Here is a 15825-nt window from a genome sequence, read left to right on the forward strand (position 1 = left end):
TTTATTTATTTATTTATTTATTTATTTATTTATTTATTTTTTAAGATTTTGTTTATTTATTTCACAGAGAGAGACATAGCAAGAGCAGAAACACAAGCAGGGGGAGTGGGAGAGGGAGAAGCAGGCTTCCCGCAGAGCAGGGAGCCCGATGTGGGACTCGATCCCAGGACCGTGGGATCATGACCTGAGCCAAAGGCAGATGCTTAAGGACTGAGCCACCCAGGCGCCCCAAGCCATTATTTATATATCCCATAGTCGCCATGACAGGGTCCCAGGGAACTGATTTGCCATTGCTCTTATGTTAATTAGGTATGGCTATAACTGTGTGATCTATGGTTGGGACCCCACCTGCATGATGGGACACGAGTGGATCCGAAACATGAACGTCCACAGCCTGCCTCATGGCCATCATCAGCCTTTCTATAATGTTCTGGTGGAGGATGGTTCTTGTAGATATGCAGCCCAAGGTAAGTAGCTAGTTCTTTGTGTACCTGTAATGACACACAGGCGCATCTTAAGCACACATTTGAGCACTGTGCTATTGTGGGCATAGTCATCAGTGTTACTTAGAGATGACAGTTGTTCCATGGCTAACCTCATCAGCGCTGATACTCTGCTAAATGTGGATAGGTGTGTTCTAGTGTGGCCATGCCATGGGGTAAATAGTCACTGCCCCCAGATTCTCCCCTCCATCACCACCATACCCAGGACCCTGTTCCAATGCTGTTGCCAGTCTCTGTTCTGATTGGTCATTACCTTTGCCAATCAAATTCCCAAAAGTCTTGCTTGCCAGGCCTTGCAGTTGGCTCCCTTCAGGCAAAGAGGGCCAGCCTGTGCCCTGCCCCCATGGCCTGTCTGAACTGAAGGGCAATGAGTGGACACTGTTGGGGGGACTACCCTAGCAGCCTCTGGCACCCTGAGACTGGCATCCAGCTGTGCTCCCCCGGAGAAGCCCTCAAGTGGCCACGATGGGAACTGCAGTCCACAGCACTGGCTGAGAGCTCCTGGTGGTCAGCAGGTGCTTGCTTGGTGGTGTTTGGGGCCACTGCCAGCCCTGTTAGGCGCTAGTCCAGGGCACTCCCGAGGTGGGGACAGATGGGGCTGCGGAGGCAGGTTAGAGACAGATGCCTCCGGTGTGGGTCTCTCTTTTTTTTGTTCCTCTATTTATTTGTTCGTTTTAAAGATTTTATTTATTTGACAGAGACACAGAGAGAGAGCGGGAACATAAGCAGGGGGTAGTGGGAGAGGGAGAAGCAGGCTTCCCACTGAGCAGGGAGCCCGAAGTGGGGCTCGATCCCAGGACCCCAGGATCATGACCTGAGCTGAAGGCAGACACTTAACGACTGAGCCACCCAGGCGCCCCTGTCCTCCATTTAATGGGATGAATTTCTTGCATGGCTACCCGTCAGGTCATTCACAGCTTTCATTTTATTAATAAAAATGAACACAAATGAGGGTACCCAGCTGGCTCAGTTGGAAGAGTTAATCTCGGGTCGTGAGTTCAAGCCCCATGTTGGGTGTAGAGATTACTAAAAAAAAAAATAAACTTAAAAAAAAAAAGGACATGAATACTAATGTAGTGCTGCTCTGTGACAGGCAGTGTCTTAGTGTGTATTAACTGCACTTGAGAACTACGCTTAATATCCTTGTCATTTTACTCACGTTATATGTGAAGGAACTGAGGCACGTGGGCTCATTCACACTTTAACCTAACAGAGTATGACTTTGAAGCCGGGACCCTGACAGAGAGACATGTCCTTAACTGTCATTGTCACACTTTTCTGTGTCAGACCTTAAACAGCAGGTTTGACCTAACTCCGTATTGTATTGGTAAAGGGAATAACAGAAATACTAGATGTGTAAAAATCTCAGAAGTAGGGCACCTGGGTGGCTCAGATGGTTAAGCGTCTGCCTTCGGCTCAGGTCATGATCCCAGATTCCTGGGATGGAGTCCCGCATCAGTCTCCCTGCTCAGGGGGGAGCCTGCTTCTCCCTCTGCTTCTCTCTCTCTCTCACTGTCTCTCATGAATAAATAAATAAAATCTTTTAAAAAAAAATCTCAGAAGTATCAGAAGACTAGAAAGTTTCCTATTCGTGTTAATTCATCAGAAGCTGAGAGAGAGTTGTATACAGAATCAAGAGAAAGTCTGTTCATTGAGGCTGCAGGTCACTTCACTTCCATCAGTATAATGGGGCAGTTGTAGAAGAGGGTCTGTGTGTGCCCATGAGAAGGAGCCGACAGGGATTTTATCTGACTTTTGAAGTTGTGCCATTTAAAAAAAAATCACATATGGGCGCCTGGGTGTCTCCGTCGGTTGAGTGTCCCACTGTTGCCTTTGGCTCAGGTCGTGATCTCAGGGTCATGAGATCGAGCCCCATGTCAGGGTCCTTGCTCATCGTGGAGGCAGCTTGGGATTCTCTCTCCCTCTTCCTCTGTCCCTCCCTCCACTCAGTTGTGCTCTCTCAAATTGAAAAAACAAAACAAAAAACCCCATCATACTAACAATGTCTAAAAACCAACAAATCGTTTAAAAATTATCGAATGACTTAGTGGACCCTTTGCACCCCCACTGATCGTTTGGTAAGCATTTCCCATCATAGGTCCTAGAGCGTATCCCAAGAACAGAGGGGACTTTCCTTTCCTTAGCACTGCACTCCAGTGTCCACAGCTCCGCCATGCGTGTGCGTTTTTCACCCTTTGTGAGGGTTAATATTAAGATGTCCAGTTTTGAGTTTCTAGAAACATTTATATTAACTTTAAAATGGGCTTTTCAGAGTCGATAAAACTGGGTATTTGCTTTTATGTGTTCTGAATTTGGTGTCTGTGTTGAAGATTCAGCAGTTCATTTCTAACAGATCTAAGTAAACATGCACTATAAAGTTTAGAGTTATGACATAGTAATGTCTTTGTAAAAAAAAAAAATAGTACACTTAATATCTGATTGCAGTTTTACATTGTAAAACTGAGGTTGAGCTAAGTGATTGTGGGTAATGTTAGCAAGTTGCCTTTTTTAGTTTTAAATTCTGAGACTTTCAGAAAATCTTTGATGTGAGCAACTGACATTCCCCTACGCGAGCTGTCCATCTTCTGCCAGGGGTTCCTGTTGGCCCACTGTCTCAGTTTCCCGGGTGTCTGCTGCATGCCGGCTCGGTGCTGTATCACGGGTCTGGGGAAGGCCCTGGCCCTGTGCACTTGGAGGTACTCAAGCATGCTTAAAAGGGCTCAAGGGTTCTTGCGGCACCATCTCTGACTTCTCCGTCCTTCCCCCTCCTCCTTGGTCCAATTAGTCCGCAGATGACACCAACTCCATCTCCTGAATGTCTGCCTCTCATGTTTCCGTCCACTAATGGCCATTCCTGGCGCCTCTTCCTCCAGGGCCACAGGTATTCCTTGCCTGCACCGTGCCATCTTTCTCCCTGGCATCCCCCAGACTCCCCTGCAGGGCCCAGAGGTGACCTGGAGCCTCCCTCACAGTCTCATCTCTGTTCCCACCACCGTCATACTCCAGCCCAGCAAACTTTGTTGTTCCGCGAGACCGTCCTTCTCATGGGTCCTCACACAGGTGGTTGTCCCTTATGGACAGGCCCCGCCACTCTCCCACAGGGCTCAGATCGGGTCATCTGTCCCTGCTCTGAGCTCCATGACACCCCGCCCCTTCTGAGTCCTCACCCCTTTGAGTTGCAGTGTTTCCCGTTGAACCATCTGGCTCTCAGTCTAGTAAGCTCTGTGAGTACAGAGCCAGAGCCCAGTCTGCCTGTCCGGTGATGAGTCCCAGCAGATGTTCACATCTCTCTGACAGACGAGGTTACAAACAGAAGTGCATGTAATAATGAGATGAGTCATTAATAAGATGCTAGCTTTTTTTACAACTTTGGATTAAGAGCATTTTTCAAATATGCTTAGAATATGGTTAAAACATTGAATACCCCATACACCTTCCATTAGATTAAACAGCTAGTGTTTACTGTATTTTTTTTTATCTGTAGGTAGAGATTTCAGGTTTTTGCTGAACGGTTTGAGACTATTGCAGACATCAGGACTTAAATGCTGAATCACGTATCTTCTAAGAATAAGACACTTCTCTGCATTACTATGGTTACATCACCACACGTAGCAACTAACAGTGATCTCCTGTCTCATACCGGGTTGGTGGTCACATACCCCAGTTGTCACCCCATAAGTTTGATAGCTGTTGGTTTGTTTTCACATCATGATCCAGGCAGGATTCACACAAGTGATTCCGCACGTGGTGGTTATGTGTCTAAAGACATAGTCCTCTCTTAGTAAAACCAGTTAGTTCCTTATTCCTCACCTTGTTTTCTTCCTTTTTCATGTGACTTTCACTTTTCAAAGTGTCCAGGCCGGTTGTCTTGTAAATTGCCTAACATTCAGGATCTGTCTCACTGTTTCCTTTCCTGTACTGTCTGTAAACTGGGAGCTGATCAGGTCTGAGGCTGGAATAGTTCAGGTTAATATTTAGGGCTAGAATGCTTCTTGTCAGATGCATGTTGTCACATGCGTCTTCTCCAGAGCCCCTGGTGATGTCCCACTGTTGGCAGGTGGAGTTTGGTCACTGGCTAAGATCCGTGTAAGGGACAGTTTTCCCGTTGCAGCTAACGCTGTGACGTCCCGTGACGTCCCGTTCCCCGGTAACTGTGATCCCTCCTTTTGTTTTCACACCTGTTGTATCTCCTTGCCTAAATTATTATAGGAGAGGTGCAGAATGGTGATTTTCTACTGCTGCTGTTCTCCCTGCTTCTGTAAACAAGAGCTTCCCTGCCCCCCTCCCCCTCTCTCCCTCTGCACTTTTCCCTTTCTGTCTGTCTCTCTCACTTCTACCCCCTCTCCTCCCATAAATGCCTGGATTTTTATTTGGTCAGTGTGTTAAAATCATTAGGGACAATTTATGCTCAGATTAACCCATGTTTAGCCAGTGGGAAGCCTTGAGAGGCTAAATTTAAATTTAAAAAACACTGGGGGGGTGCCTGGCCGGCTCAGTTGGTAATGCAACTCTTGATCTCGGGGTCCTGAGTTCAAGCCCCATGCCAGGTGTAGAGATTACTTAAAAATAAAATGTTAAAAAAAAAAAAAACTTAAATATGTTTTTGAACATTTCTGGGTTAATTTATTTGCATCAGTTTATTTTGTTTCTAAATTTTTTCTTGATTTAAATTGTCAGCCTGTGGCTCAGGTAATCCTATTAACTTGGGTGGAGCCCACTGATGAATGCTTCCCTAATTATAAGCTCTCCACAGAGAGTTGAAGAGTGATTTATAAGCCACCTGGGTGCGTGACATCCTCAAATAGTTTTAGTCTGCATAATTAAGAGAATTTTTCTCAATATGTTAGACTATACCTAAATCCAGGTGGGGTGATAAGACAGCATCTTGCATGTGTTTAGCTTTTTTTCCCACTAGGGGGCATGCTTTAGTACTTTCTGGACACCAGGGAGGAGCAGCACCTCCTCTCTCAGCTTCCCTCTGTACTTCTTAGATATTGTAGAAAGTGAACATCACAGATGGTCTCAGTCGAAGTCAGCTGCCCATATTGGAAGGCCAGGAATTCATTGCAATGTGAAAATCCAGTTCTTACGCATGTCTGGTATAGAATGAGCAAGCGCCTCAGAGGATGCTTGGTACAGGCTACGCCTCGCCAGGCGTCAGCTCCCCTTCCCGTCATTTGTCTTACACTTTGGAACAAGTTTCCACCCACAAGCAGTCCGTGGCAATCTCCACGTGCTGGCGAGTGTGTGAGGAGGCCCCGTATGAGGGTGGAGTATACATTGTCAGCCATTACAGAGGGGGGTAGGGCTGTTTGTTTTAAGCTGTGAACATCTCACGTGCTCACTCTCCCGTGCCCCAGCAGTCCCACCCCTCAGTCCCTCCACTGGAGACACACTCACACGGGTGTCTGTGTTCTTGTTGTAATAGGACAAAGGTGTCATTCATGAAGACTCCCCTGCTAAATTGGGGTCTCTCCAAACTGTGGAATGCTAAGCTGCAGTTAAACCAGTTGCAGATAAATGTTTACAGTATGCTTCATGTAAACACACCCAAAACAATACCAAATTCTTTGTATATGTAGTTATTTTTAGCTACTTCTATTTGTGTTCACAGAAGAAGGTCTAGAAGGATACACTCACAGTGGGTGGTTTCCTCTTGGGAGGGGAGGACTCTACGTGGTATTGCCATAGTTTTATAGAACTATATTTATGTATCTGGGTGGGTACTTCTTTTTTTCTGTAAGTAGGCTCCATGTCCAACGTGGGGCTTGAACTCATGATCCTGAGATTGAGTTGCATGCTCTACCAAACTGAGCCAGCCAGCTGCCCCTGAGTAGCTGAATATTTAAAATAAAATAAGCAGACATATTTTTGTAAAAATGTCAAGGAGATTGGGAAAGACTTAAGATTTTTCCAGGACTTTGAAGTAGGCCCTGTTTGATATTTTGCTCACTTGTTTTATATTGCTTAGATTTTTCATTCTTCCTCAGGTAAAATTTTTTTAAACTTTATTTAGTGGATTTCCCTCTCTTAATGCATAGTCGCCATCTTCATTATTTTTTCTTCTCAGAAATGTTTTTATCAGGGCACCTGGGTGGCTCAGTCAATTAAGCATCCAACTCTTGACTTCAGCCCAGGTCATGATCCCAGGGTCCTGGGATTGAGCTGCTACTTAATACACAGAAAAACGGGGAAGGAGAAACAATGCTAAAACACATGTCTGAATTCTTTCGAGTGGTTGCTGTCAGCATGTTGGTCTAGACAGTTCTCTGTGGGGGGGGACTGTCCTGTGCATTTCTTTAGCAGTGGCCCCAGCCGCCTCCCACCAGACATCAGTGGCAGCCCCATGGTGACAGCCAGATCTGCCAGGTGCAAAATAACTCTCAACAAATAGGCAACAGAGCCGTTGTTCTGAATTACCGACTTGAATTCTTTTTAAGTATTTCCATCCTGCCTGCTAATGACAGGGAATGATGGTTCCTCCAAAGCAGAAGGGCTTTTTAGCCTCTCGGTGGTAGCTCCAGAGTCTTGGTGCCCCCCTCCCCCACACACACACTCCTGCGTTCCTCTGCAGGGGACCCTGAGGCCCTCGGTCGCTGCCCTGGCTGAGGCACCAGGCCGTGGTTCACCCCGTAGGCCTACCCAACGAGGGTCCACCTGCAGCGCTGCCCTTGGGAGGAAGGGGCACCAGGGGCAGATGCAGGAAGGCGCGTGTTCTCAGCAGTGGCATTTGTAAACATCTGTTAGAAACCTGTCAGTTCTGGGGTGCACCTGGGTGGCTCAGTTGTTAAGCGTCTGCCTTCGGCTCAGGTCATGATCCCAGGGTCCTGGGATCGAGCCCCACATCGGGCTCCCTGCTCAGCGGGAAGCCTGCTTCTCCCTCCCCCACTCCCCCTGCTTGTGTTCCCTCTCTCACTGTGTCTGTGTCAAATAAATAAAATCTTTAAAAAAAATTTAAAAAGAAAAAAAAAAAAAAAAAAGGAAACCTGTCAGTTCTCTACAGAGATCTCGTCATTAACGGTGGCTGTCAGGGTTGGTTTGCAGACTACTCGGTCTTCCTTTTGAAGAACCTCGGGCTCCTGTGTCAGCCAGAGTGTGCCTTGCCGGGGCCGCTGCGGGCCCTCGAGGCAGGCCCCAGTCCCTCGTCCCTGCGTCCCTGCCCCTGCTCTGTGGTGTGTCTCCTACTCTGATGCCCTCAGCTCTGGACCTGGGCTGTCGGGGTTTGAGGCCTGGATGGCTCCTGGGCCAGGGCTTTCGGTCCGTGTCACAGTTCACTCAGCTGCAGACGGGAGTGCCGACGGGGGCCCCCCGGGCAAACTCCGCGGGCAGTCTGTAGCTCTGCTGTGGCGGAGCGGCCCCGATGTGTGGCGTCCAGGCTCGCTGTCCAGCAGTGCGGCGTGTTCCTGCCCCTTCCCTCGCAGCGTGTGGGAAACGGGGCTCTCCTCTTGCTGGCGGCCTCGTCTTCAGAGGAGTGGATGTGCCGTCGTGAGCACAGTGAACTGCATTGCGCAGTCCGGCCGCCCTTACGCGCGCTCCTAAGTGAGGGTTCAGTGGCCGTGCAACGTACATCTCTGCGCCTGGTTTGTACTCGTCTTCTCAGGGGCACACGGTGTACCTGAGCATGTTCTACGAACCGCAGTCGGGTAGCACAGAATGTCTTCAAATCCCTTCCTGTCTTGTGGTAAAAAAAAAAAAATTACAGATTGAATCCTGCAACTCTTTCCCCCTCTCCCAACGCCAGGTCAAGTCAGTGCTTCCGGAAGATGCTCCTGTGGAGGCTGGGGACGCACGGCCGCTGTGTGGAGGGGGCTGAGCGCCCTGGATGGGCACGTCAGGATGTTCAGCCAAGCTGTCGAGGGCTGCACTGCGTGCGTTAGACTCGCTTGAATTAATCCGAGTGCAGGGCTGTGCAGGGTGTGACTCTGTGTCAGAAGTGACACTGCCGTGGTCCCCTGTCAGAGCGGGAGGGTCCGCCTGGCCCCGTGCCTCTTGGTGCCAGGTCGTGGGGGGCATGGCTCAGCGTCTCCTGGGCGGGGGGCGAAAGACCCCATGCTTCCATTGGGCTTAAGGGGAGCCGTTTTTCAAAGGTTTTTTGGGGGGAAGTGATGTGAAAGGATTTCAGCCTTTTAAATTCCTTGCCTGTATTGTCATCTGTTTTAATCATTCCGTTTTAAAGGAGTCTTTCTGTTTCTCTGGTGGCAGAATGGCTAGCAGGGGGAGGAGGTGGCATGGTTTCCTAGGAGACCGGACAACTAGTGATAACCCACATCCACAGGTTGGAGGTGCGAGCCGCTCGCCCGTCGGCTCCTCCCACGGGCTCCCAAGGAAGCACATGGCCAGTGTTGAAGGGAGCCGGGGGAGGAGTGCAGTCTGTGTGGGAGCACTCCCATCAGCAGACAAGAAGGATGGCAGGTGCGAGACTTGGAGCCACACAGTGTGGAGGCTTCCCAGGTCCAACCTCTGGCAGACGATGGGCAGGCTCTGATGCCCTGGTCCCGTAGGCTTGGCTGTCAGTGTGATCAAGTCAGAGGAACGTGATGAGTGTGTAGTTCGCCAGCTCCCCCCCGCCCCCAAGACGGCTGGAGATTTGCCAGGGCCGACCTCTTGCTCAGAGAATAGGAGAACATTCTGTTCACTGTGGAGCTGGGGGGGCCCATCCATCCATCCCCCAGCAGCCCCCACCGCCATTGTCCTGTTACCTCCTCCACATTCCATGAACGTGTCTCTCCTTTCCCTCCGTGTCAAAAATGCCACATGAAAGGGCTGAGAGATAGGAAGATGCTGCAGAAATGTCCGTTTTAACGGCAATTGTCCATGTGCCTCTTTACCAACAGAAAACTTGGAATATAATGTGGAGCCGCAGGAAATCTCGCACCCTGATGTCGGACGCTATTTCTCAGAGTTTACCGGCACGCACTACATCCCAAACGCAGAGCTAGAGATCCGGTATCCAGAGGATCTGGAGTCTGTGTATGAAACGGTGCAGAATATTTACAGTGCAAAGAAGGAGGACGTAGAGTAACGTCTGGTAGAGGACACTGCACCTTTGCTGCTGCCGCTGTCCTCCAGGAGAACAGGATTCCGGAAGAAGACGTCTCCACGGATCCCTCTGGATTCACACCACCAGGAAAGCCACTTAACCAGTAGTGCTGGTTGCCTCCTACCAAGTTTAAATAACGTGTGCTCTCCTCCAGCTGCAAAGACAATGTTGCTCTCCGCCTACACTAGTGAATTCATTTGACGGCACTGTGTTCAGTGGCATGGCTTGTGTGCTTGTCCCGTGGTGACAGTTCGTGACATTCTGTCTTCATGAGGTCTCACAGTCGACACTCTTAGAGTCATTCTTCCTGCTCACTTCCCGTACGTCTGTCTCCACCTGTCTCAGAACATTTCATTTGCCAGACAGAGGGGGGTCCCATGTTGGCAATAACTTCTTTCTGATTTCTCTATGGAACATGTGCAGTCCTGAGTTGGGGCTGCTTGTTTACCCTGAATTGAGTTGCTCATTCGGAGGGGGAGGCTGTGAGTGATCGTGGCAGCATCTGAGAGCTGGGGACATTAACAGACTAACAGTAATCAGAATCCTCCGCATTTATTTTTTCTAATATTTGAAACAGATTTCAGGCGTTTTATCTTCTCCTTTATTTGAATTGGGAGAATAGCCTAGCTTTTCCTTCGTGTTCCTCTCAGATTTATGCTCATCTCTCTGCGAAACCTTAGTTTTCTGTTTCATTACATAAAATCTTTTGAGAAAGTGCATCATAATGGCTTTTATGGATGGATTTTCCCACATTTATCTATTCCTCCCTTTAACATAACTACTTTTTTTTTCTTTTAATTTTAAAAATTGTTCCAGTAACATGAACAGATCTTAAGTCAGTGACGGGTTCTCTTTATAGTAGGAAGTATAATCTGGTGTTAAAATGTTTGCTTTTAGAAACCGTACACGGTGGTCTCCAAAGACCTGAAAAGAAGGTTTTACTTTTGTAATCGGAAAAAAATAATGAACCTTACACAGTTTTTTAAAGAGGAAAGAGGAGGTTCTATGCCCCCTGCCATCCCGTAGAATCACTCTAAGACCCTTTGGGTGTGGTGGGGTGGAAACAAGGAGGACGTCTTTAATTTGAAGAGTGTTCGATCAGTGGGGAAGGAGGCGGGGGTTCCTGCTTTCTCAAAGTGCTGCTGTGTCTCGCAGATACCACTGGCTTCTGCCCTGTGCCCTTAGTCCCGGAGCGTGAGGGCACCGGGTCCTTGCGCAGCTCCAGGCGCCTGCCGCTCTCCACCTGCCTGTTCTCAAGCGAGCTAGCTAATTCGTAGTTAACCAGTAGAAGCTAACTCCTGGAGTTAGGACCTAGTTACTTTACTCAGAGTTGAAAAGAACCCAGTTGCCCTGGTGAGTGAGGCTTCGGGGGCTGTGATCCGGCCCCGCCTCTCTGCCCTTCTGTGCATTTGCATGCTGTTTTCCCACGCCGTGTTTGAGGACTGCCTCTCATTTAGCCCGTGGAAGCCCTGGGATGGCCGAGGTTTGGGGAAGCCAGCTGAGACCACTTGGTAGTACCTGGCGGCTGGTAAGCAGTTAGTAGAGATGAGGGTCTGGCGGGCCGGCTCCTGCCAGCCTGAGTTAGCCTCGCCAGTGTCCGCGTCCCCTGTCAGTCCGATCCAGAGCCTGATGGGTTAGATTTGCCTGGGAAATGTGACCACTCACAGCACCCAGCCTGCTGAGGCTGGAGGTCTTACACTACTCTCGTTTAAAGGTGAGAACTAGTTTAATCCGGAGGTAATACTAACCAGATGCATTACTAAGAAACTGTGGAGCATGCTGAGTTATAATTGATTTCCTTTTTTTCTTAGAGTAACATCAAAGCCAAGAAGGATGGTTTTACCTTTACTGACCCAATGTAAATATGTATCTAGACCGTTTTTAAATGTGTTTCTTCATGAATGCTTCATTTGGCTCCAGGAAGCCTGTGTCACCTGTGTAAGTTGGTATTTGGGCACTTTATATTTTTCTAAAAACGTGTTTTGGATCTCCTGTACTCTAATAAATCATAAGTTTCTTTTTAAAATTTTTTCCAAAAGTTTCTCCATTTTAAAAAGCCCTGTTACAACAAAGTAGGACTTTCACGATGTTAAAATATTAAATATTTGGATATATAGTAACTTCTTTTCTCTTCAAATGAATGCCAAGTTTTTTTGTACAATGATTAATAAATGGAACTTACCCAGAGAAACCACACAAGTGGCCTGCCCGGTTTCGTTTCGGAACAGAAAACCCGGCCTTGACAATGGCAGAATGTCCCTGGCTTCTCTTCTGATCCAAACATGCAAACATTTGCTCTACTGAATTTTTCCTAATGTTGGTGAGTGCACAGGGTACCTTTATTCCTCGGGCTCCTTGCCAAACATCAGTTCTGTAAGCCGGCTAGGAAGGTCGAGAGCACCTGGTTGTCATGCGAACGTAGCAGCTTGTCACCGATGTTACGGTCTGTGTCATGAAATGGGAAGGGCAGGCACTTTGGGAAGTGCAGGTTCTCGGTGCGTCGTTAACATTGATGTGGTAGCTGCATGATGTGCCGCACGTCCCCAGCGCCCCGCGGGGCGCCCATTGTCCAGGGGATGCCCCTGTGTGCCAGTCACCAGCGTCCTGCCGCTGCGGTGGGTCTCAGACCTCGAACGTACTGTTGTGCGTTGTGACTTTATGAGAGGAGAATGTAGTGTGCCATGTCTTCCCTACTTCTTAGATCCTAGAACTTTCCTCCCCAACACACACACACACACACACACACACACACACACACACACACACAGCAGCCTCGAGGTCCAGTGTTTGCAGATGTACTTTGGGAAACACTGTGTCATCAGTTTTGTCCAAAACTAGTCTCCGTTCGCCTCAGACTAGTTTGGCCAAGCATCTCGTTTGAAAACTTCCATCTAATCGGATTTTGAAAGGCTGGCTTTCATGTTGTCTCTGCTGGAACCTCATGACAGATCGTATTATAAGTGCATTTACACAGCGAAATCATTTTATCATGAAAACCAGCATTAATACCGTTGCTAAATCAGTTTTACATGTTCTCATATCTACTTAGTCTCGTTCTAATTTTTAAACGTCTGTCTTTCTTAACATATTAAATTGAGTCAAGCGTTCATGTTCTAGGCTTTCTTCTTCCATCAGAAGGGGAAATGCTGTTTCCCTTACTCCATATTCCAAGTAAATAAAATTGGATTACCAGCAGCTTTTTAATTTAGAAGTATCCTGTGGCCATAATAATCAAGATATAGCTCTTCTGTTTTTTATTTTTTTTGGAGGAAAGGAGAGAATGTTCACCTAGACGAAATGCAGAATTTGGCTCTGTGACAGTTTATTTCTGGAGATGTCAACAGTTGTATTGCATGTCTTCTTTTTGTATTGCAAGCTTCCTCTGAGCCAGCCCTGGCCTAAACTAGAATCTTCATAGCAACCTTCTAAAGCAGGGCCAGGTAGTCAACATTTTTGCGGGCCACGTAAGGTCACATGTTCTTTGTTTTCAAGAACGTAGAAGACCTTCTCCGCTCGAGGGCTGTAAAGGAACAGGCCATGGGCTGGGTCTGGCCCGTGGGCCACAGTTTGCCGACCCCTCCCAGGGTGTAGGCTGGCCAGCATCCCCCCGTCCAGCCGGGCAGTCGGGAGTGTACCTCTTGGAGGCAGTATAGCTGTGGGACGCCCAGGTATCCGACCTCCAAGCTCCAGCTCTTGATAACCACACTACCGCCAACTTTAGCAACTACCTCGCACTGGTTTGATCTTTTGCCTTGCAGCCACTATAACTTCTAAACGTTTCAGTTCTGACAACTTAGAATCTTGAGAGGAAAGGACATTCCTTTGGTGAATAAAATTCTGTGCAATTATAGAATAAATGTATTATGGCCATTTAGCGATGATTGTATTAGGGTAATGCTAGTTCTGTAATAAATAGACCCGAAAATGTCCTGTGGCTCAAACACAAAAGAACTTTCTTGCTCACTACCACCGGCAGGGGAATGGGTTGGCAGGGGGGAGGGGGGACTCTGCTGTCTGTCTGCTGGAAGCTTTGTGGCCCTGAAGGGAAGTGAGCAGGGAGGGACACGTCTGGGAGGCTTTGATGCGCAGAGGCTGAGGGAGTGGCCCTTGGCACTGCCACTCGCATTTCGCAAAGGAGGCTGGGAATGAAGACACAGAAACACATGTGGCCAGTCCACTCTGGGTGTGTTCTCCCCACAGTGGGATGTGCCCCCTTCCCACGGAGACAGCCTCGGTGAGGTCAAGCTGTCTGTGATGGCCAGCATTGCCCTTGTCACTGGCTCAGTCCAGAAACGTCTTGTTTGCTCCTGCCAGCGCGTGGCCCCCAGGCCGTGGGGGTGACTCCTCACCGGTCCCACTGCTAGCCACCACCCGCCGTCCCCGCAGCAGATGACCATGGGAGAGAAGGAGAGGAGGGCTCAGGCCAAGCCACATCTCTCACTACTGTCTCAGTAACCAGACAAGTCACAGACCCACAACCTAACTCCAGAGGAGGTTGGGAAATGGCCTCCCGTGTGCTCAGGAGGAAAAAGAAAGGTTGGGGGGCTCTGCCTAGTCTGTGCCTCTCACCCCGAGCCTCTCCTACCCACTTCCTGCATCCTGCCCAGGGTCATTCCAGCATGGCTCCTTGGGGACCAGCCCCATGAACTAGAAGTTTTGACCCCCTCCCCCCAGTACCCCTTCAGTGGGATGCAGAGGCCAGGCAGCTGCAGTAGGAACTCCCACCGGGAAAAAACAAAACGAAGAAGACACACACACAAGCCGCTGTGCTCCCAGGGACGAGATCCTGCTGGGCAGGCACCGGGAAGAAATTCCCCACCCCTACCCCGGTCCTGGCAGGGGTGGGGGGGGGAGAGGGGTGACTGCACCCATCCTGCCCTCCGGACCCAGCCCTCCTGGTTACCCCACTAGTATGGGTTGGGGTGCATCGTCCCTGGGAGTTGGGCAACTTGCACGGGGTGCTTCCTGCCTGGTGCAGGGTTTGGGGGCCAGCCCCAGACAAGCTTGTGAGTCCTCTGGCAACAATTCCCTCAGACACTTAGCAGGCTACTAACCTATCTGTGCCTAGGATCATAGCCAAAGTTCTTTTCCAGAACTTCGCGGGTCTGCTTTATTTCCTTGCGGCTCTGCCCCGTGCCTGTGTCCACCACCGCCCTCCCGCCCCCCTCTGACTTAATGATGGCCACTCTAGTCTGATACTCGCCAAAGCTGAGTCCAGCTGTTTAACGGGCCCGCGTTGCTCAAAGTGATTCTCATCCTCATCTCTTGCTGGGGCCACACATTTTTTTAACATAGGGAGGCCAGGATTTTGGACTTCGGTTCTCAAACCAGCGCCTTTTCCCCTGAGCATCTTGTCATACCTTGCTGTAAGCTGCAAAGGGCAACTGGCACACTATATTCTCTCTCTTTGCCTGCTTCCCCTAGGCTCCACCTTGCAAACCATAAGCCCAGGTTTTACCGATCCCGACCCCAAACACAGCCTTCCCACCTCCCAGCCTGCTGTCTGTGTGCCTTGCCACCTGACTGCCAAGTGGACACCGTACAAATAGGTTTTTGTTAACGGCAGTCCCCCTTTCAACGGTTTTTGTTTTGGCCGGGGTGGGGAGGGCGGCGCGGCGTGGTGGTTAAGTTTAAAGTGGGCTCATGTTTCCATAGGAAGTTCTTTCTTGTTCGGCTGTGCAAAAAAAGAAAAAACTAAGGACAATGATGGCAAGTTTTCTGGGGACAGGACAGCTAAAAGTAAGCTGTTTAGTGAACTTAAGGAGTTGACAGAATAAAGGAAAGAAATTTGGGGGAGAACCAGTGGGAACAGCATGCATTATAGAATCCTTGCATGGTCAGATTTTCCAACTACTTCCCTCAGAATGACAGAAATCTTGGGACGTCCGACTGGCTTAATTTGTAGAGCGTGCAACTCGATCTCGGGGTTTTGAGTTTGAGCCCCACATTGGGTGTAGAGATAATTTAAAAAATGAAATCTAAAAAAAAAAAAAGAACGCCAGGAATCATAATGGAAATTTTCATATTCAAGCCACAGAAATCGGGGGAACCCAGAGAACCCTTTGAATGAAAGTTAATTGCTTTTCCCTGTCTCTAAAACATTGTCATCCCCAGGTTTTAGAACTCACTAATAACCTGCCACTTCCTATATGGTGATGTCCTCGGTCCTGGCCGCAGGACAGGAAAACATTGACTGACTTCCTTCCCTTCTAGGTCCTTTGGCTGGTCTGATAATTAAATTGACACAAGACAGATTAACAGGAGAAAAAAAATTTAGTATCT

The 15825-nt window shown here is 48.8% G+C and overlaps 1 protein-coding gene across 6 annotated transcripts in view; it reads left to right on the top strand.

The window, feature by feature from the left end:
* FBXO21 (F-box protein 21) overlaps positions 1–13471 on the top strand; it is a 52804-nt gene extending 39333 nt beyond the window's left edge. For all 6 annotated transcript variants that reach the window (XM_073881052.1, XM_073881050.1, XM_073881051.1 and 3 more), the window contains 2 exons: positions 310–467; positions 9338–13471. In XM_073881052.1, the coding sequence (XP_073737153.1) occupies positions 310–467; positions 9338–9525 (346 nt within the window). In that variant the 3' untranslated portion in view covers positions 9526–13471. The remainder of the gene's footprint in view (positions 1–309; positions 468–9337) is intronic.
* Positions 13472–15825: the final 2354 nt, after the last annotated feature.

Source organism: Callorhinus ursinus, unplaced genomic scaffold (genome assembly GCF_003265705.2).
Source record: "Callorhinus ursinus isolate GAN/ISIS: 27379988/994484 unplaced genomic scaffold, GSC_fseal_2.0 scaffold41, whole genome shotgun sequence".
Taxonomy (NCBI): Eukaryota; Metazoa; Chordata; class Mammalia; order Carnivora; family Otariidae; genus Callorhinus; species Callorhinus ursinus.